Below are 22,536 nucleotides of genomic sequence, written 5' to 3' on the forward strand. Positions count from 1 at the left end.
GTTTTTGCCATTTCTAAGGGGAAATAATTCAGGTTCATAATTCTCTTTGCTTAAAACAATAAAATAATCATAAAAGCTTTGGTGGATTGCAGAGGACTTAACAGTTCTCAATTTTTCTACATGCTTATTTGTCCCCTATTTTTCTCATCTCCTTATTATTCAATGAACAATTAAAGTCAATTAATCTTAACAGAAAGTCCAAATTGGCTGCAATAAGTTATTTCAAACAAGTAATTAGATCTTTTCCCAGGAGAGAAGCTGTACATCTATCTATTCAGACAGCAAAATATATATGATTTCCAAATACAGTACTTTATTGCATGGGAAAATTAATCACAGCCATTGCAAAAAGCAGCAATAACATTAGCTGACTAAAGACAACTAGGTCATTTCACCGAGAACCTTTCATTTTGACAATACATTGAACCTGGGGAGGATTATAAGGCTGGAATAATGGTATGATATAGTACAGTTCCCGACCACTAACTGTGAAATATTGTTGTGTTGGCTGCAATGAACTCCTATAATAAAATTCTATTTTAGTCTCCATATGACTTTAGCTCACAAAATTGGTGTGGCTTAACAATATCACTGCAAGCACAGAGAAGAGCCCTGTTCGTTTCACAAATCCCTCTGCTGTCAGAGACACCCACCACCACCTAAGACCAGAGAGCAAAAATCCATCAAATTTAGCATTTTGCTTCCCAGAGTGGCCAGCCACATGCTGGCCTAGAGCACTGGTAATCCATTAAATTTAGAGGAGGGCCAGCTTGTGGGCATGAAAGAGGCTGTCAAATATTGTTTCACAATTTTACAATAGTAGCCAATCATTATACTGGCTACTGGAAGTGCTCTTCACATTGGCCCCAGGATTAGATTGCTGAGCCCTACTGTAAGTTACTTTAGCTAGATTTTTGGCCAGCCTTGTGACGTGACCCAGAGCTTTGCCTTGAGACTATTGTGTTTCTGCTGCCATAAACCACTTCTTTGCAGGCTTCTAAAACCACCTTTCTTTCTTTCTTTGAACATTCACTTTCACTGAGGCAGTAACATTTCAAGCGAAATATGAGAAACGGCGGAAAGAAAGGGCCACATGGATCCTATGTATCTTGTAAGAGGCAATATGCCTGCAAATACAAGTTGCTGCAAATCACAAGTGGGGAGAAAGCTATTGTACTCATACCCTGCATGTGGACATCCCATGGGCATCTGATTGCTGCGAGAAAGCTGGACAATATTGGCCTTTGGCCTGATCTAGTAGGCCTCTTTTTATATAAGAAATACGAGTAAATATAAGGCTGTGTGGGGTGTTAGGGGAAGGATAGTATCAATGGTGAGGGACATGTTGTGCTCCTTCTGGGATAATATATCTTTGTAGGCATTGTAGGGATGTGGGTGGCGCTGTGGTCTAAACTACTGAGCCTCTTGGGCTTGCCGATCGGTCGGCAGTTCAAATCCCCAAGACAGAGTGAGCTCCTGTTGCTCTGTTGCAGCTCCTGCCAACCTAGCAGTTCAAAAGCACGCCAGTGTAAGTAGATAAATAGGTACCACTGTGGCGGGGAAGGTAAACAGCATTTCTCTGCGCTCTGGCTTACATCACAATGTTCCGTTATGCCAGAAGCGGTTTAGTCATGCTGGCCACATGACCTGGAAAGCTGTCTGTGGATAAAAGCTGGCTTCCTCGGCCTGAAAGCGAGATGAGCATTAATCATCAATAGATTAAAGGTTGGGAAAGGGAAAGGGAACACAGAGTTGGACAGGTGTGAAAACCTCCTTATTAAACAATTACTAAAGATTGATATAGCAAGACTTAAACTATTACTAGTGATTGATATAGTAAGGCTTAAAAGAACATAACTATCACATTCCGTCGATGTGGCCAACCATGCATTAAGAACAGATCAGGGTAAGATGTTTCATGAACTCAATGTGAACTGTACATTCTAGGGTGGGTGAGGAGAGAATGTGCAGAAGGAAAACTTCCCATCAAACCCCATTGTCACCTTTGACTGGACTTAAGCATCCAGGGGTCCTTTACCTTTGCCTTGTATGTCTGCTTTTGGTCCTCACCCTGCATTCAGCTCTCACTTGTGGCTCCTAGAAGCTGTCAGCGTGCAACAGTGGCAACAATCCAGGAACAGCTCTGACTGGCCCGCTAAACCAGATGAGGGTAGCCAATGGGTCTCAAACCCTTGGTGAATTAGGGACTTCCCCTGCATGCGAAGACAGCCATTGGTGGACTGAACGGATGAGACCAATAGTGGGTCCAGTGGTCAAGAAAGCAGTTTTTGCATATGCTGTAGAAAGAAGTGAGGGGCAGATGCAGCTTGTCAACCTGGGAAATAACTCATCTAGAAGGAAAACACTGATCCTAAACCTCCATTGCCTCGCGGGATATCTTTGGGAGAAGAAAGGCTATGGTGTAAACCCTGCAGAAATCCAGAGTGGAGTCCCTAAGATGGTTGGATGGCGCGTTGTATGTCTTCTTCTGGCAACGCCTACAAGCCAAGCTGGTGCCAAAATGTATTTCTCTGCTTTCCTTTGGACCACATCAGCGAGGCCAAGAGGTGGGGTCTTGCCATCTGGACCTCCATACAGACTGCCCAAGTTTGTGTCCTGGGTAGGTCACTTCAGTGCTGCTAATGCAGTGGAGGCACATTCCATTGTCTTGTGAGACGTATGGATGCCAACAACGTGAGTTTTAGTTAAACTAAAATAATTTAATTGCAGGAGCATGGGAAGAAAAAAGGCAAACATCTTTAGTTTAATAGTCATGTTCTAGACTATTCAGGCCTTCCAGATGTTTTGAGACTACAATTCCCATCATCCCTGACCACTGGTCCTGCTAGCTAGGGATCATGGGAGTTGTAGGCCAAAAGCATCTGGAGGGCCGAGGTTGAGGAAGACTGTTCTAGATCTCAGGATCTAGGAAACTTAGCAGAAGAAATGGGAATCCCATCTATAGAAATATACTAGTTTCAGCATTTTCAGTCATGTCATTATAACCCAGGATGAACTCTATACAAATTTAATCTAAATAATTATGCTGAGAAGCTGTTTAAGTTTCTTGTAGTCAACATTTTGGAAAACCCCACATTAAAAGAAAGGTTTTGGAATGCAGCCACACAGTTTACATAACCTTTAATAAAGATACCAATATGATTATGCATTAATTGTATGGATGGAAGAAAAAGCTTTAAATGATGGGAAGGGCCAAACTGGATAATAGCAGACTGGAAAAAAATATCAATAGTGGTTGAGAGCCAGTGTGGTGTAGTGGTTAAGAGCGGTAGACTCCTAATCTGGGGAACCGGGTTCGCGTCTCCGCTCCTCCACATGCAGCTGCTGGGTGACTTTGGGCCAGTCACACTTCTTTGAAGTCTCTCAGCCCCACTCACCTCACAGTGTTTGTTGTGGGGGAGGAAGGGCAAGGAGAATGTTAGCCGCTTTGAGACTCCTTAAAGGGAGTGAAAGGCGGGATATCAAATCCAAACTCTTCTTCTCTTCTTCTTCTCTTTCATTTTTCATCTTGCCAGACCATGTATTAGAAATCTCAAGAGCAACCTCCCTTGCTCACTGTTTGAGCCACTGCTAATGAAATACCACTGAAGGAGCAACAACAATAAAATGCTTTTCTTTGAAGCCACTAAAGGATCCCAATTATTGTTATGAAATGTTCTTGGGAGTCCTACAACTGGGAACACCACCTTGAGAAAGCAGGGTAGTTCAGTGTCTTAAAGCTAAAGCTGACTTTAGGTCCAGTACAGTACTGTATTCAAAACTAAAAGTTTAGCAAATAGTTAAACAAGGACAACATTACGGATGTGATTATATCCTCTTTTGAGAATTAACACGACAAAGTTTAGGGTGAACTAAGTCACACTAAGGGTAGGCTCACAGAAATCAGTGGATTTTGACTGGATCTATTCTGACTAATGTCAGAGACCACCTTTACAAAATCACCTAATTATATTTGAGAAACAAGAAAGAGTTATCCTTGTCATCCGGAAAGCAATGAACCTCGGCGTACATATACAAATTGGTTTTTCTAAGTAAAAATGCACGAAACCTAATTTTACAAGCAAATATAGACAAAGGCATTAGGTAAAGTGCCACATACTAAAGCCTGACACAGGATCTACAGGATATAGTCTTGCTCTTATTCCCTTAGTGTCAACAGATGAAATGGCAATCAGCCCAGAAAAAGATTCTGTACCTCTACAACAGATGCTGCAGAAATAATCTTATGGGAAAATTGCACTGGCTTATGTGGATTTACTATGCAGGAACTCAACAACCACCAGATCGCAGTCAAATCATATTGGAAAATCTCCAAGGGGCCCAAGCTGTTTCATTAGTGTTAATAATTATTATTATATTGCAATGTATTCAAAGCCGAAAGTCCTCCCAAAGCTGCTCACAATCAAAAGATTATAGACAAGCAATACAATAATACACAACAATACAATAAAGCATGATCAAAAATCCATTGCTAAGATCACAAATAATTTTTTTCGTGAAGGTATTAATCTGTAAAGGACAGCCCACACTTTTATGGAGAGCTGTATTGCGTCAGGGGGGTGGGGAACAAAACAAGATATACATATATGCCAATTCACTGAAACTAAAGCAATCTACAGTGGTCAAATGCTTAATGCAACGCAATGAAATCTGAAATGAATGCCTTACTGTTTGAATATGTACTATGCTGCTGCAATCACCCCATTTTAAGTAATAGGCTAAATAATAAGGTCCTTTCATTCCCCCACCCCAACTCATCTCTTATTAAAACATTGTGCCGTATGATCTTCAGTGGTTATTACCATCAACTTGGTAACAACTGACCTGCTGATCATGAACCATCATTGGAATAAATGACCGGAAGCCAGGCTGAAGCACAAGTGAAGTCAGGCATGTCACCGTATTTTTCGCTCTGTAAAGACGCACTTTCGCCCTCCTAAAAAGTAAGGGGAAAGGTGTGTGCGTCTTATGGAGCGAATGCAGGTGGGAGGCTCTGCTCAGTGCTCCCTTTAAAGAGCCGCGTGGAGCGTGTGTGCAGCGGCTCTTGGGGGAGACTTAGCTGTGCGCAGCTTCTCCCGGGCAGCGCAGCGATCCTGCTTGCTGTCCTGGCTTCTGGGATTCATAGTATTTTTTTCTTGTTTTCCTCTTCCAAAAACTAGGTGCGTCTTATGGTCTGGTGCGTCTTATAGAGCGAAAAATGCGGTAGGTAGAAAGACAACCACAGAAAAGCTCATTGTATAAATGAAGCCAAAGGTATAATTAAGAGTGAAATTCACACAAAATGGAATAAATCAATAGATGTCAGGAGCTGGAGTCAGGGATAGGTCAGCAATAAAACAATAAAGCAGCCAATGTCAGTGAAGTTAACTCTTTATTCAAAGAAAGAAAGCAGGTCAGTCCTAGCAGCTGCAACAACCCTTCCCAAAGAGGTCTTGCTCCAATGAAGCAGTTGTGAGGACTGAAAGTCCTCACCTTTCCACCACTGAAGCTCCCCCCCCCATCGAGTTCCTTCCCTAGCAGTCTAATGCTTTGTCAACTTGCCTCTTGTTCATTTCTCTGCATGTTCTGAGAGACCAGGGGAGAGGGGAGCTGGTTGCAGCAGGAGTGGGAGCTTCCCTAGATTCTTCAGCAGCCTGCCTTATCTCTATCTCCTGCCCCCCCCCTTCCTGCCTCTGAGTCTGGACTGCCCTCTGCCACAGCCTCTTCCTGCTCACTAAACTCTGTTGCCTCTTCAGCTTCCAACACCTCCTCTCCCCAGTCTTCTCCCTCTGACTATTCATCACCATCCCACCACCACTCCCATCGCTCTGAGCCTTCTTCCCCTGGGGGTTCCTCAGCTGGTGCCTCCCACCACTCCATGGCATCCAGCCAGTTCATGACAATAGATTAACAGAAGAGTTTAGACATGTATGGTCTTTGCCTTCTGTCTTTCAGAAATAGTTGACATGAAACACATATGTACAGCTTGAAAGAGGATGTGGGAATATGCTCCCAAGTCTGGTGCCACCACAGGATTTTTGTATGAATGTATTTGAAACCTCAGGGACTCTAGTTCAAAACCGACCAAGACACTTTCCCTGCTGTCTTAAAGGCACCAGCAAAAGTATTTTCATTGCACACAGTCCAAATAAAGTAAGATTTGATGGGTTTCCTTCAAGTTCCCAGAGGGGAAGTGGCAATAAACTAGTTGCATAAACCAGAAAAACTGCAAACCTTTTGAATAAGAACAGCCAATGGTTGTGGTAGCAGCTTGAGGTTAGAAGCACACAGAAGGCTGCCATGGATTCTGTTTTCCCAGTTTACTAGTTTTTCGAAACCCTCTTTAATCACTTTCCATTTTCCTGGATTCTCTTCTAGAACTTCCATCCAATTCTGAAACTAAATTTATTCTTGTAGGACTTCCTGATACTTACAATGTTCTGTCCTCATCATATCAGCTCATATCAATCATTCACATTCTTTCTTTCTTTCTTTCTTTCTTTCTTTGTCTTCCTTCCTTCCTTCTTGCCTCTTAGCTACTTTGAAGAATGACATTGATTTTATGGGGTTCTATGTTTTATTTGATATGTTGTATTTTAACAAAATGTTAGATTATGTTGAATCTTATTGAAATGTTCTGAACTGCCCTGAGAAAAGGAAAGCAGGGCAATGCATTTGGCACCAGCCTGGCGGCAGGAGTTGCCGGAAGGAGGTGTACAAGACGCCACCCAACCGTTTTAGGGACACCACTCCAGATTTGTGTAGGGTTTACTCCTTAGCTCTTTATTCTCCCAATGCCCACAAGGCACTGGGTGTGGATTTTTCCTTGGGGTTTACTCCTGAAGCTTGTGAGAGTAGAGTAGGTATAATTGTGCTGCATTTCCAAGTGGACAAGGGCTACTCCTTCATTGTCCATGCAGGTATGCTGTTGCATTATCTGCCTTCAGGAGAGTTTGCCTGTTGCAATTATGCGTGAGTTTCTGCTCTGCACTTGCCTTCTGTGCGTACTTTTGTTAAGAACACATGCTGCATATGCAAAAAGTCCAAGCTTCAGTAACTGGACTCTCCAGCTACAAGGATTTCAGATCCAAAAGACACTCACTTGATGCCGAGAGCCAGATATGTCTACTGGCATAGACAGACCAATTGCTTGTAATGCGTTTCCTCCCAGTGTAATGCAGTTTCATGTGCATTCATTTATAAATGTTTATTTGATGTTAAATGCTTTGTACTGTTAAAAGTATCCAAGGTTGGGCCCAGTCAGCCACCTCCTCCCTTCATTTTGGAATGCTATATAAAAAATATTGATACCTGTAGAGGCACACTGTTTATCATTAAGATTGGGGAGAGGGCAGGATATATAAAAACCTGAGCCCAACATCCCAAGAGGAGAAAGTGTGTTTTTCTACAGTCAAAAAGTGAGTGGCAGTTTTAGGATAAATGGAAATGAAATGTGACAGTGAATGATAGTGTAGACATACCCTGAAGTTGCTAAAACCAAGATTCACCTTGTGGGCAGTGACCTTAGTTAAAAAGGAAGCACAAGCAATTGAAAATAATAATAATAACTCCTGCATGTTTCTCCCCAAGTATTTTGCTTACAGAGTACTCCTCTTTGGCTGAGTATGTCAAGCACTGAACACTAGTTGTATTACATAGTCAATTTTACAGCCCATTAGTTGTTGAATTTATGTAGGAGAGATGAACTGCAAAAATTCCAAGTCAACACCTGACATTGGCTAAGTGCTTATTCTCCTTTTATCCAATTTATCACACCTTGTTCTTTCTATACACCCCCATTCCAATTATTTTTAAAGTCCCTTCTTTGTTGTCCTTCCTTGTGATGTAGCCTTTTGTGTTTCTCTTCTGTAACTACTGAACTATTTGTCATAGAGCTAGGTCTAAAGCTTATTAAAGTTATTGGACTTTGAAATATAAGCATTTGTATAACTGTCATATGCTATGGTTGCTATTTAGAACAATATTCAAGGCTCCTTTTATGCCAGTTACTGCCTGTAATGTTTTATTAACCCCTCTCCCTTCCCAACAATGTCTAGACATTTTAGATATATTTGTTGAGAATTGGTGGGCGGGGGGGGGGGTCAATCATACATTGCTTTCTAGGTTCACCCACCACAGAGAAATACTTCCTTCCTAGAGAGCAGAGTGTAAGCGGAAAAGATTCTAGGTCAGATATACTGATTTCAGGATGATTTTATTTATAGGGGGAAATAGAGAATGTACTTTGGTATTAAAAATATGTATGTAATTCATACAAAGGGTGCCCTTCCATATTGTTTACATTTTATATTTAAAAGCCCCCCCCCCTTACTTAAACTGTTATGAGGAAGCGGTGTTTTTTTCTAGAAAAAGAGGTGTCGGTATTCACCATGAAGCTATTATAGTAAGTATCACACTTTTTAACCAAAAAGAAAGAGGTGCAGGTACTCACCATTGAGTTGTTACAGTAAGTCAAGTGCCACACTTTTTAACAACAAAAGAGGTATCCCCTGAAAAAAAAAGCACTGTGAGGAAGCATTATAGTATAGTGACTATGAATGTAAGCTAGACAATTCGCAGTTCAAATCCCATTTCACCTGTCACCTTTTCAGGTGGCCTCAGACAAGTCACTGTTCTCTCAACTTCTATCCTGCTAGTCTATAATACAGATAGACAGGTAAAGTTTACTTTACAGGCTAGCATCATCTGAAGTATTACAAAAATTGTGTATGTTGAAGTGGTTTCATCACTGAGGAAATGGAGCTATTTATAAACACCAGGCACTGTCTATTGCTATTTATGTCAGTCTCTTTCCTCCTCTCCAATAAAACCACTACTGCTACTTTGCACCAGCAGAATTTCTCCAGATCAAACTCCCAAAACCAGGGGGGTTGTCTGGGGTGATCAAAATACTGTTTTGTGCACAAGTCTTCTCACATATACAGGGTGTCAGAAATTCCCATTCTGTAGCTTAGATATATGCTAGGGACATGCTTGTTTGGAAACAGATACTACTGTGCAAAACAAAGAAAACTTCTTTGAAGCTACTCTGGGATAACTACTCACTCCCTGTAAGCGAATGTAATTCACTTTAGCAATCTTTTAACAGTAAACTGCCATGCAGAAATACCAGCAGCTCGAAACTCCCAACTAACCCCAATCCGTATATACCGGGAAAGGCTTCACGCGTTCAAATGCCTGCATGTTGGGGACGCAACCCTTCACACCCTTGTTTAAGAGTTCTGGAACCCGGTGGGATTCACGGCTCAGTTAAGTGCATAGGCTCAAGATGCAACCCTGTGCACATGTGCTCCACTGGGCATAATGGGGAATATCTGAGCAAACCACTCAAACAGGACACACACGTACTCGCAGCTCCTAGCTGGGTTTCCCCAGTCGGTGGTTTGTCCCTTTTTAATTCCTACTAACACGGACACCCCGCTTGGCCACCCGAGGAGCTCAACTCAACATGCTTCTCCCCCCCCCCAACCCATTTCACCCTCACTAACAACCCTGCGAGGTAATTGAGGTCCGGGGTAACCTGGCGGCTTTCACACCCGAGTGAAGTCACCGGCTTTCCGCCTATAGAGCGCGGCGCCGGCGGGTCTCCCGCTGCCCCTACAAGCCGACCGAGCAGCCACCCTTTTCCCCAGGCCGCTTCCTCTTTCGGGAAACCGTCTAGGCCGCGCCTGGGAAGCCAGCTCCGAGGCCGCCGGGATGCCGCTGCCCTGTCGCCGCCGCCTTCTTCCAGGAGGAGGCGCGGCAGGGACGCAAGATGGCTGCGCAGGATGACACGGCCCGTCACGTGGCGGAGCCGTCGCTTTCCCTCCCTCCCTCCCTCCCTCTTTCCCTGCTTGCCTGCCTGCTCGCCCGGCCGATAGTCCCCTCCTCCTCCGCCTCCGTCCGAGACCCCACGGGCCGCCGCCGCCGCCGCGCGCTCCCCGTGTTGCTGGCGGGCGAGGAGGCGAGGCAGCCCCGTCCAAAGAAGCCTCCTCCATCCCGTCGCCAGCTAGCCCAGCCGGCGGAGAAGCGCGTGCTGCAGAACCACAGCTGCTGCTGCTGCTGCACGCCAGGCACTGGCAACCGGGAGCCTCCGGAGGGAAAGCGGCCCACGGAAGAGGAAGGTAGGTGAGTGCCCGGTGGGTCCCCTCGGGAACCTCCCCCCCTCCCCGCCGCCGCCCGCTTGCTAACCCGCGGCGCCAGCGGGAGCAACCGGGATTCCCAATATAGCTCTCGGCGCGTCAGGGGAGCGCGGGCAGAGGGCCAGGTTTGGAGACATATGCGAACTGGTGGCTGGAGGGGGGGAGGCGGGAGCAGAGGCGAAACGCGCCGAAGTTGGGGGCGAGGGAGGCGCGAGTGTGGGGTTGGGATGTTTGCAAGAGTGGCCGGGGGAGCGGGGGTCGACACTTGAGGAATTGCACTCCAGCTAGTCGCAGCAACAGCAACAGCAGCAGCAGCAGCAGTAGTAGTAATAGTGGTAGTGGTGGTGGTATTTTTTCGTCCTCCTCTTCAGCCTTCGCTCTGGTAGCAACGTCGGGGCGGCTGAGGGCGGCGGGGTTTCTGCTCGAGCGAGGAGATGCGGCCGGGGCGGGGCGCGCGCTGGCGAGGAAAGGAGAGCAGCAACTCGGGCGGCCGAGGTCGAGGTGCGGCCGGTGTGTTACGTAGGACGGGGTTGCGGTTGTTGGCCAGGTGAGTTGCTACGATATGGGGGGGGGGGCGGCGAGGAGGAGGGAATTGAGGCGGAGGGGCCTCGTCGCCTCAGCCAGCAGCCGGTCGAGTCGAGAGCTGTTGTGTACACACGCCTTGCCCGTCTGAAGTGACCAGGTGAAGTATTTCGTGAGACCAGTTGCTGGGGAACGTGGACGGCAGAGAGTGCTGTTGTGCTTTCCGCCCCGCTTGTGGGTTTCCCTCACCTCCCCCAGGTATCAGTTGGCTTGGCCAACAGAAAGCTGGGCTTAACTTGGTAGGCCTTTGGTCTGATCCTGCAAAGGCAGCTCTTAGGTTCTTAATACTATGACTGGAGGCAGTTACAGGGCCAGGGCTGTGTGTATGTTTTTGTGTGTGTGTGTGTGTGAGAGAGAGAGAGAGAGAGAGAGAGAGAGAGGTGAGACAACAGCTTTGTAGAAAGGCTGGGCCTATGAAGTCCCAGTGACTTAAATGGGTTTACGCTCAAGTGTGCATAGGATTACAGCCTGGGGTAAATACATAAGGCAGGAAGTGGGATGAGGTGGGGCTGGTGATTCTGGTTAAGAGTAGTAAGGTTTTAACTGTGTGTGTGTGTGTGAACAGGAGGCTACGGGATGTTTTGCAGTGAAAACTAGATAACACCTGTTGTTCCGTCAAACTGCTTTGTGTGCATTTATATCAGCGCACATGCACAGTGCGGCATTGTTAGACACCATGCAGATGAGGGACTTTGGGTGATGGCATAAAGCAGGGGAAAAACTAGGCTTTATTTCAACCGTGTCAAAGACTCAGTTTGGCTACCCCCCCCATGTGCATTTGTGTACACACACACACACAAGCTGAGAGCCTCGATGGCACACCCCTCTGGAGACTTCACCCAGGGGAAAAAAACTGGCTAGCTGCCCCTTAGCTACGTCTCTGGCATAAAGCCATCATTTGAGTTCATACCTGATGTTGGCTTTGAACTAGTTCCTTAGGAAGCAGCTCTATTCCCACTTATGTAGAAGCAATCCCTGTCAATTCTTTTGAGTAGAAAATATTAGAGTTGTAGCCTTAGCATGCTATCTGAAGGTGTGCTAAGATTAAAACTAGAGTTTTCACCATAGAGGAAATTGATTTGGAAGGAAGATTTGTGTACTATCTGAGGTTAATGTGAAGGTTGGAGAGGGGTGTGTTTGGGAAATATTGGACCTGGCTAGTGTGCTGTTTGTTAGTCTATTTTAGCAGTGCTATGGATAGCAGTTCTTAGGAGAAAATTTAAATAACCATATCACATGCCATGTTGCATGCACTGTTAGAATTGTCAAAGATCTTCTGTTGTTGTAAAGTATTTTTTAATACTATACCTAGTTTTTGGTCACTGGAGGAGTGGAGCATAGACGAAAAGTTTAACTTTGCTTTTAGAAGGCAGGGTCAAAACTATATTTTATAAAACGGTTTGCTGTGGCTGCCCAGAAGAGGAAGGAACCTTTCCCCCACAGTTTTGACTCTTTCAATTGGAAAGAATTACTATTTTTTAGGTCTGTGTGCTTTGCAGGCAGGAGCAGTTACGATTTCTTTCCCTTTCCTTTTCCTTTTCCTTTTCCTTTGCTCTCCAGCATCACATGTTTTGAAGGAAGGGAAGCTTCTTATTTTATCTTTCGTTCACACCCCACTCCACCAGCGCTGTAAAGAGGAGAGACAGGGATCCAGATTAAGGGCAGGGTATATCTAGAGGCCCCTTCTGGCTCTTCCCCTCCCTAGCGTACCACTTTGCAGAGGGACAAGAACATGCTTTTGTACAGCTTAGCATGGATCTGTTCTTCCACCCCCCCTTCTTCCTGAGCAAACAAAAAATTGGGACCAGTGCTAAACACAGCATGGTTAGCTCATGTTGGTGCTCTATTTCTTTGGGGCCAGGTTGATAGGCAAGGAATGTGCTCCAGGCAGCTCTGTGTCTCTTCACCATCTCTAAAAACAGTAAGGAGGTACTTGTGCAGGTTGTAGCAGGACATTTTAGTCCATGTCAGTTGCTTGGGAATACAGACTATATGTTTTGAGAGTGTGGGGAAGGAATTGAAGGTCCAACATGTCTCTGAGTGGGACGTGCTTCCATTGCTTGTGAGGCATCATCTCCTTGGATGGAGGGAAGCTTCAGACATGTAGCAAAGGACAGGAGCTTTTATCCGGGGATAGCCCTGCTGCAAGGACAGTGACTCCTTCAGGAGATCAGATCCACTTGCCCACAGAGATATTGGGCTGGCTTAATAAAGAGGTTATGAAAGAAACACTTGCCGAATTTATTTCATGCCTGCCTAGGCACTGAGAGCATAGATCAAAGGGACAAAGGGAACATTCATCCCCCCCCGCCATCTTTCTCTTTTTCTTCATCACCTCTTCCAGAAAGTGCTGCAGGGACATAACCTGTGGCTCAAACCCTGGTAAGGCAATCAGTAATCTAAATCAAGGTTGTCCACCACACCTTTTTTGTAGTGGGAGGGTGTGTGTTGTTCTTCAGTCCTTGGCACCGTTGGCCCAGCTGTGGCCCATAGCGGTACACTCGTATCTTTGTCTCAATGGTAAGCTGATCAGGGTCTTTCCTACACCAAATCAACCAGGAATGTTCAGGTTATTTTTTTCATCATGAACCCCTGTTCCTTCAGAAAAGTATCACTGGAAGAGTTCTCCCATCCTTTAACATCAAATTCAACATCTTGAGGTGACCATAAGCACTGCTCAAAAGAGAGAGGACTGGCCAATTCCAAGTTTTAACCATTAGACCATGGACTTTGCTTGCCTTCAGGGCTCCATGGCAGTCATCAACTTGCTGCCCTAGGGAGGTTCAATGCCAGATTGCTGCAGTGGCTTCTTCTGCCCTTCCAGACCTTGATAGCTGGGAAGTTGATTGGTGTGTCTGTCTAGGGAATGCTGCCGCCACCTCCTCCAGTGGTGATTGCACTTCCCGAAACTGCTCAGGGTTGTTCCAGATGTCAGCTTGATTGGATGGAGAGGCAGCTTTGTCCAAGTGTGTGTGGAGAAGGCAGCCCACTCCCATCAGCTGACTAGGGTTGAGGGCTGTCTACTTAACCCTCCTAGCCTTTGTGGATCTGATCAAACGGAAACAACTTATTGCTGTCCTACAAGGAAGAACATCTCCTTCTATCTCAGTAGAACACATTTGGGTAATCCGCAGCATCAAGGTGGGTTAGCTGAACAGAATGGAGATTGATCAGGGGAGTGGTATCTCTATCCAGTAGTGTTTCAATTCATCGTAAACAAAGGTGGGCCTCCCAGGATTGACCCATTTGCCATGAACAACAAGAAAATGGGCTTCTTTGTGTCCAGATTCTGGGACCCCAAGGTGCATACAACTCTTCTACCCAGACTAGGGCTCTCTGGGCCCAGGTCCTTCTAGTCGTTCTGCACTGTAGCAGAGACCATGGTTTTTGGACTTGGTAGATTTCCATTCTGGCATGGTGACTTCCATTATGCCTGGGCTTTTCCAAGGGCAGTTCTACACATGCACTAGCTCCAATTCTGCATCGGGAGGTTGAACAACACACATTGCTAGAAGAGGGATTCCTCAACATAGTCACTGACAAGTATCCACTAATTGGATATATGAGATTATGCGTCACTATGCATGCAGCTTATATTAGTAGAGATTCATCAACAAGTGAAACCACACATACTTGGATCAGCAAAACTTTGCTCACAATGTTTGATGAGTGCACATGATAACATCATTGCATGGGAACCAAGTCAGTTCCTCTGTGGTAGGCTTAATATAAAACTCTCAGGCAAGAAAAGAGAAATGAAATTAAGGAGTGTTTCTGCAAGCACAAGACATTTTTCAGTCTCTTGCACAATCATCATCTAATACAAGACCTAATACAGCAACTTGTACAATATGTCAATATGCATGCTTGTGCTATGTTACACATTTTGCAACATTTTTTGTGGAAGGCTTTCCAGAGGTGCATGTGACACAGTCTGCCATTTGGAGGCCAGAGTCCCAATAGTTTGGATTTCTTGAAGGCAGATCTGAAGCAAGGTCTTGCTCCCAATATTTTTAAACGCCAGCCAGTGGCCCTGGATAGCATTATGTGGGTACCAGCGTACATCTCAGTTTCTGTGAGTTGCTTCCATAATTTCCCCACTGGTAATCCACATACCTCCTGATTGGGATCTCTCCTTTTATGCAGAGGACCTTCATGGTATCTTCCTTCAAATCATTGGGTTCCATCCCACATGAGCTTATGTGGAAGTTCGTGTTCCTGGTGGCAGTTGCTTCCATGAACAGATAGGGAAATTGTGGGTGCTATCAGTCAGTCAGTCAGGAACAATGTGGCATCTATCCTGAACTGGGTTGCCTTGCATCCTGATCTCAGTTTCCTACCCAAGGTGAACTCCAGTTGTCACCCATCCTTGGGGCCTATATTGCTTGACTTCTCAAAGCTAGGAAAAGAAAAAAGAAAGCATAGGAAAAGAAAGGGCATAAACTGGACGTCTGGAGGGCAGTCTGGATCTATTTGTCACGTACCAAAGAGTTGAAATGCACAGAAACCCTATTTGTGTTTTACAAGGCCCAGGGCAAAGAAAGTGTCCAGAGGAACCATTAACAGGGAATGTATAGCACTCATGTACCTACCATTCTAAATCTCAGCCTATTCTCTTAGGCACTGTGACCCATTCTATCTTAGCCAGCTGCTAAGCCCATTGCTTCATCTTTGGGAGACTCTACAAGGGAGACAAATATGTCCTTGATGAGGTGGCCTTTAGCAGGAGGGTCCTTCAGCAGGTCCTGTGACTGGAAGTTCTCCCACCTAGTCTTGGGGATACTGCTTCTGAAAAACTTTTCCTGTGTGCTCCAGTCCTCTGCTGACTGACAGTGGAAAGTTGAATTTACCATGAAGTGTTCTTCTGGAGCAGATAGCCCTGCCTTGTGAGTTCAGCCTGGAATATTATGAAGTGGGGAGAGATTTTTGTTTTGTATCTTCTGCACTTTGCAGTGTTCCTTTCACTATTCTATCTCAGATATATTCTGGGTTCCTTGTTCTCTTCTAGCTCCCTAGTTCTGGTTTGCCACTGCTCCCGAGTTGTCTGTGGGAGACACTGTTATTGCTAGGACCAAGTCTATGGACTGGGGGACTGACCCCCTCCTCATCTGGATGGTCACAGGAAGCTTAATACTGTTTTGACCTTGCCTTCTAGAAGTGGAGTTAATGCTTTCCTCTGTGCCCCACTCTCTGCTGACTAGAAGAATAATTAACAGTACAGTGGTACCTCGGGTTAAGTACTTAATTCGTTCCGGAGGTCTGTTCTTAACCTGAAACTGTTCTTAACCTGAAGCACCACTTTAGCTAATGGGGCCTCCTGCTGCTGCCGCGCCACCAGAGCACAATTTCTGTTCTCATCCTGAAGCAAAGTTCTTAACCTGAAGCACTATTTCTGGTTTAGTGGAGTCTGTAACCTGAAGCGTATGTAACCTGAGGTACCACTGTAAATACAGCTTTCCACAGAGTATAACAAAATCTTGGTCAGTTCTCCTGATCAGTAGGCAATGAGATTTGGAGAACTTATGTATTGCAATAAGGAGCTTGGGAAGACAGTTGATGCTATTACGTTGTGTAACTGGGATTTTGGCCTAGTTAGGAACCTGGAAAAAATTGTAGGAGGAGCTTGCATTTAATTATTTTTGGCTTATCTTCCACTTGCTCTAGTATAAATGTAGCAGCTAACAAGCCTGTAATCCATAGCATCTCTTGTTAAGCCTGGGGAAAATTGCTGTATTGAGTCCTGATGAACTGTTGCCAATAAGCAAAGAAGGTAGTGATCTAGATGGGCCACTGGTCTGATCCAGTTATAAGGCGGTTTCCTATGTTTCCATGCATCTTGCATAGTAGGACTTCTGCCTAGAAGAAGGTTTGCTATGATGGTGGGAGCAGAGCATGTGGCTTACCTCAGTCCTCTGGGTCAAGTAGCACTCATTGAGCTAGCAACTATTTGTACACAATACAGAGCAGCTTAGTTGAGTTTCACATGTTAGCATTGGCAGTGATTTGCCTGCTTATAAAACCGGGTGGCCAGCTGCCCTTTATTTAAGGCTTTTCAAACTATTGAAACTTGATTGCTCACGGAAGAAAGTTTCTGCATGAACGCACTAGAAACTTTAACATTGCTACTTATCCTAGATACCATTGTACCATAAAGTCTCTCCACCCATCCCAAATCCCATAAAGTCTCTCCACCCATCCCAAATCCCAAATGTTGCACACAGGAACTGCAGATGTGATGTACAAGTCACTTGTTCATCTGCTGTTGCAGCAGATAAAGTTGTGTTTAGAAGCTGTTGTCTTTGATTTGGAAACAATAATAAACAAGATATTTAAACAATTCTTCTGGAGGGGTGGAGTTTTCGCTTTGAAAAGTGCTTCAAAGTAAAAGAATGTTAGGTCCTTTTTCTTCCCACACCCTCTTCTCTTTTGTAGTTGAGATTACTCCTGAGCTTACTGTATTCCAGCTGTGGCTTTGTATGAAATATTAATAATGGTTAATAACAGCTAAGTGAGATAATGCAATTTTCAGTTACAGAAGATGATCTGAAGAGCTGGCATGAGAGTTTTCACTGTGAACTCTGCACAGCAGGGAATTCAACTCATAATCAAGATTCTTACAACTTGACTATAATGAGGTTACCTGAAAGAGACTCCTGGTAATTTCAATGAACCGCAGTTGCAAGTGTGCTAAGGACTGGAGTCTTATATCTTTATTTAGTACTCTGCTGCACATAGGTTTCTGCTTTAGCTTTGCCACACAAGATAATCAATATATCTGATAGTTTTATTTTGTTAATAGTTTGACATCTAAAAATAAGTTTGTGTTAGCTTAGCTTCCTCACAAAATACAGTGGTGCCTCGCAAGACGAAATTAATTTGTTCCGCGAGTTTTTTCGTCTAGCGAATTTTTCGTCTTGCGAAGCACGAAATCCCATGGGAATGCATTGAAATCCAATTAATGCGTTCCTATGGTCAAAAAAAGTCCAAACAAAGCCAAATTTGGTACAACAAAAGTTTATTAAGTGCTCTTTAAAGTCACACATACTGTAAAAAGCATTTCAAAAATTGAAGGAACAATAAATTAAGTTTCTAAACATGACAGGAAAAACATTTAAAAATCAAAAAAGGGTACATTACATTTTCTAAGACTCTAGGGGACCACTCAAAGAAGGTTCCTCTTCCACACTCTTTGCTTCTTGCTTAAGAACCTGTCCATGGGCTGCTGCTTCATCCGCCTTTTCAGCACTTCCCTGAAAGATGACATGACCCTTGTATCAAAAGTGTTCGCAAGGTCACGTGTCACGCGCTTATCAGGGTGGTTCCGCTCTGCAAAAGCCTGCACATCCTTCCACTTCAGGCAAATGTCCCTCAATTCTTTGGAGGACAGCCGTTCCTCAGTTGCTTCCTCCTCTTCCAGCGAGGCCTGCTCCTGTGCAGCCTCTGCCTGCAGTTTGACCAGCTCCTGCGTGGTCAGCTCGTGGTCGTGCTCCTCCACCAGCTCAGTGACGTCCTCCTCTGTGACCTCCAGGCCCATGGTCCTCCCCAAGGCAACAATGTCCTGCACCACTGTCGACTCTGGTGCATCAGAGTCACTTGGTGCCACACAGTCCGGCCACAGGCTGCGCCAAGCGCAATTCAAATTTCTCTGGCTGATCCCTTTCCAGGCCCTGGTGACCATCTTCAAGCAGGTGACGATGTCGAAGTGGTCCTTCCAGAATTCCCGCAGGGTGATGGTGGTGCAATCAGTCACCTCGAAGCATCGCCTGAAAAGCTCCTTGGTGTAGAGTTTTTTGAAATTGGCAATGACCTGCTGATCCATCGGCTGGAGCAGTGGCGTGGTGTTAGGCGGCAGGAACATGATGTTGATGAATCTGAACTCCTCCAACAAGTCCTCCTCAAGGCCTTTAGGATGAGCAGGAGCATTGTCCATCAGAAGCAAAGCCTTCAGCGGCAGGTCGTTGTCCAGCAGGTACTGTTTGACAGCAGGGCCAAAAGCAAGATTGACCCAGTCCACAAACAGCACACATGTGACCCAAGCCTTACTGTTGGATCGCCACATGACACTCAGCTGCCCCTTGTCGACCTTGTGTTTCTTGAAGGCCCGTGGGTTCTCCGAGTGGTACACCAGCAGGGGCTTGATCTTCAGGTCACCGCTTGTGTTGGCACAGAAGAGCAGGGTCAGACGGTCCTTCATGGGCTTGTGGCCAGGCAACTTGGCCTCCTCCTGAGTGATGAAAGTCCTTTTGGGCATCCTCTTCCAAAACAGCCCGGTCTCGTCGCAGTTGAAGACCTGCTGTGGAGCGTAGCCCTCCGTCTTCACAACCTCCAGGAACTCCGCTGCAAAGTCTTCAGCTGCAGGAACATCAGAACTGGCAGCCTCTCCATGCCTGACCATGCTGTGGATTCCAGATCTTGTCCTGAACCGGTCAAACCAGCCTCTGCTTGCCTTGAAGACTTCTGGCTCGCCTGAGGTTCCTGGCTGTTCCCGGATGAGGTCTGCGTGCAAGGCCTTGGCCTTCTCACAAATCACAGCCTCAGTCACTGTGTCCCCTGCACGCTGCTTCTCTTCTATCCAGATGAGGAGCAACTTCTTGACCTCCTCCAGAACAGCTGGGAGGTTCTTCACGATCCTGGTGACTCCCTTGGCTGCATCAGTCGCAAGGATCTTCTCCCTCATCTTCAGGATGGTGCTGATGGTCGATGGGTTCCTGCCGTACTCCCTGGCGAGGTCTGTCACACGCATTCCACCGTTGTGCTTCCGGATGATCTCCTTCATTTCCAGCGTCACCTTCTCCTTCTTCCTCTCGCCGACCTCTGCAGCAGCAGTCTTCTTGGGTCCCATGGCAGCACAGCTCCTAGTTTCGTAAACTCAGGGGAAAAAATAATAATCAGTGATTCAGACCCAAAAAATTCAAAAGCACCCAGCCACCCACCACACAGGAATTCGTACCCTGAACCAAGTCCTTGAATTCCAAGCACCCAACCCAAAATCCAAAACCCCCCAAAAAAGTTTTAAAAGTTTAACTTAACTTACGAAATGGCTGCAAATCACCAAAGTCTTCAAAATCCTCAAATGGCTGCAAAAGAAGTTTTGGAAAAGCTTTAAAAATCACCAAAGTCTTCAAAAACCTCAACTGTTCCCCCGCCCACCCACCATATGGAAATTGCAAACAGCTCCCCAACTGTTGCAAACCCCTCCCCGACTGTTGCAAACCCCTCCCCAACTGCTCCCCCAGCCACCCACCACACAGAAATTCAAACCCAGATTTTTTTGGGGGGGAAAAAACAACATGGCCCAATGGTCACAGAAAATCATAAAAATTCAAAAAAAAAAAAACAAAAAAAAACCACACAAGCTCCCAGATTCTTGCAAACCCCTCCTGAACTGCCCCCCAGCCACCCACCACACAGAAATTCAAACTCAGAAATTTTTTTTTGAAGAAAAAAAAAATGGCCCAATGGTCACAGAAAACCATATAAATTCAAAAAAAAAACCCCACACAAGCTCCCAGATTCTTGCAACCCCCTCCTCAGCTGTCCCCCCAGCCACCCACCACACAGAAATTCAAACCCAGAATTTATAAAAAAAAGTGCCCCAATGGTCACAGAAAATCATAAAAATGCAGGAAAAAACCACACAAGCTTCCAGATTCTTGCAAACCTCTCCCCAACAAGTCCTTGAATTCCAAACACCCCAACCCAAAATCCAAAACCCCCCAAAAAAGTTTTAAAAGTTTAACTTACCAAACAGCTGCAAAAGAAGTTTTGGAAAAGCTTCAAAAATCAGCAAAGTCCTCAAAAACCTCAGAAAAGGCTACCACACTGTGGGCAATGTGTTGCTCCTCGAAGTCAAGTCGCAACTGCACCTCTTCCAGCAATGCACCCTGGGTATTAACGGTTTTACGAAAAAGGAAACAAACTTGCAAGACGTTTTCGTCTTGCGAAGCAAGCCCATAGGGAAATTCGACTTGCGAAGCGCATCGAAAAACAGAAAACCCTTTCGTCTAGCGAGTTTTCCGTCTTGCGAGGCATTCGTCTTGCGGGGCACCACTGTAAGTCGTAAACTTGGACTTGTGTGTTGTAGTTCATCAGTAGTTCCCTTTCTTCTTTAGGTTTTTGATATTTAACTTTGATTGCTAGGTCTGATTTAATGCTAAAAGATAACCTGGAAAATAGGTTATCTATAAGATTAAGGCCTGTCCCTGCTCAGAAGATACATTTTATACAAACATGTTTGTAAGCCATTTTAGAAACCTAGATAGCAGAAAGTATGATATAAATCTGTTCCATTAATAAATAATGCTGAACAGGAGAGCATATTATGGGGCAGGAGTAGGGAACCCCAAACTCTTCCAGTTGGTGCTAGATGGAGTACAGCTCCCGTAATTTCTTACGGTGTTGACTGGGGTTGAAGAGAGTTGGAGTCCAACAACTTGTGGAGAGCCGCTAGTATAGGGCTCCCTTTCATATATATTTTCTATTCCTATTTTATGTTTCTTCTTGCAAGAAATGCACTCACAAGCTTGGATTGTCAAAAACCAAAGGAATTAGGCTGTACGTGAATTTATGATTATTGTTGTCAACAGCAGGGGGTTGCTGTCTGTCATTATAGGGCTTTTATTTTCTTGAAGGGGTGATTTATTAATAGAAGGTGGTGTGGTCTATATGCTGTATTACAAAGATAGAAAACATATGCTCCTTACTTCTAAGTAACCTCCACTGGACTTAGAGCTTACATTTGTGTAAATATGCATAGGATCAGCCTGACACTTAAGATCTGGCATCTGTTTGAGGGAATGACACACAGCAGTGTTCACCTAAAGTAGTGCTTCAAATATTAATGCAGTCTTTCATAGTGATGTTTCTAGTACCTTCTCTGCCACTTCCTGCTTAACATGTGGGTTAATTTTGTTGTTGGCTTTAACACGTTCTGCTGAAATTGAAAATGCCAGGTAGCTTGTTGTGGCTAAGATTGCAATACTAAGAACACTTTAACTTGGAAATAAATCCTATAAATTAGGAATTTCTCTTATGGTTGGGCTGCAAAATACATCAACAAGTCTCTAGAATGTGTCTTCAGAATGTTGTCATTAAAACTGGATAATGAGTACTTTCTTGATTGTTTTCTTTTTCTTTTTCTTTAAAAAGCAATATATGTAGACTGTATAGAAAGTCTTTCAGATAAACAGTACTACATATATTACAGCACTTTAAAATACTTTTTTTTTAAAGTACTGCATTACCCTTTCTGCAAATTGTTCATTTTTGTTACCTTTCATTTCTTGTCTCCTGTCTTCTGTGGTTATTTTCAGTAGATGTTGTAGATAGCAATGATATCCATACAGTATATATATTTTCTGTATCTAAAGAAGAGGCTGGTTGCAATGAGGAGGGTGGGAATAAGAAAGCTTCTGTTTACTGTGCACTCAGACTTTTAAAATTGATACTAAAAGTAGTATCCTCTCTAATACTCTCGATGTGAACAATGGAAAGAATTCTGGCAGTGGCACTGTTTTGTAAAATGTTGCACAAGAGCTAGCAAAATGTGGAACACAGCACAAGCATGCATATTGACATGTTGTACAAGGTGCTGCATGAGGTCTCGTGTTAGCTGATGATTGTGCAAAGAGATTGAAAAATGTCTTGTGCTTACAGAAGCGCAATTCTCTTTTCTCACTTGAGGGCTTTATATTAAGCCTACTATGAAGCAACTGACTTGGTTCCCATGCTGTGATGATTCATGTACTCTCATCAAATAATGTGAGGAAAGTTTGCTGATTCAAGTATGTGTGGTTTCATTGGCTGATGAGTC

The 22,536-nt window shown here is 44.8% G+C and overlaps 2 protein-coding genes across 11 annotated transcripts in view; one reads left to right on the top strand and one right to left on the bottom strand.

The window, feature by feature from the left end:
- Window positions 1–9,860: 9,860 nt before the first annotated feature.
- The window catches only part of SGMS1 (sphingomyelin synthase 1), a 76,286-nt gene continuing 63,610 nt past the window's right edge, over window positions 9,861–22,536 (top strand). For 3 of the 10 annotated variants that reach the window (XM_082222129.1, XM_082222136.1, XM_082222135.1), the window contains exon 1: window positions 9,861–10,124. The gene's annotated coding sequence lies outside the window, so the exon portion shown is untranslated. Of the gene's footprint in view, window positions 10,129–10,512; window positions 10,690–10,751; window positions 10,825–10,899; window positions 10,923–22,536 lie in introns of those variants that run through there. The other 7 variants (XM_082222131.1, XM_082222137.1, XM_082222132.1 and 4 more) reach the window with 5 other exon arrangements.
- Window positions 15,084–20,764, bottom strand: LOC309532976 (putative CENPB DNA-binding domain-containing protein 1; the record flags this gene model as incomplete). The annotated part of the gene is made up of 3 exons (XM_082223755.1): window positions 20,469–20,764; window positions 19,112–19,801; window positions 15,084–15,123 (listed from the first exon to the last, which is right to left on the bottom strand). Exons 2-3 carry the CDS (start codon window positions 19,564–19,566, stop codon window positions 15,084–15,086), a joined length of 495 nt encoding a protein of 164 aa, XP_082079881.1. The 5' UTR covers window positions 19,567–19,801; window positions 20,469–20,764.

This window comes from Podarcis vaucheri (assembly GCF_965113315.1).
Source record: "Podarcis vaucheri genome assembly, chromosome: 5".
Lineage (NCBI taxonomy): Eukaryota > Metazoa > Chordata > Lepidosauria > Squamata > Lacertidae > Podarcis > Podarcis vaucheri.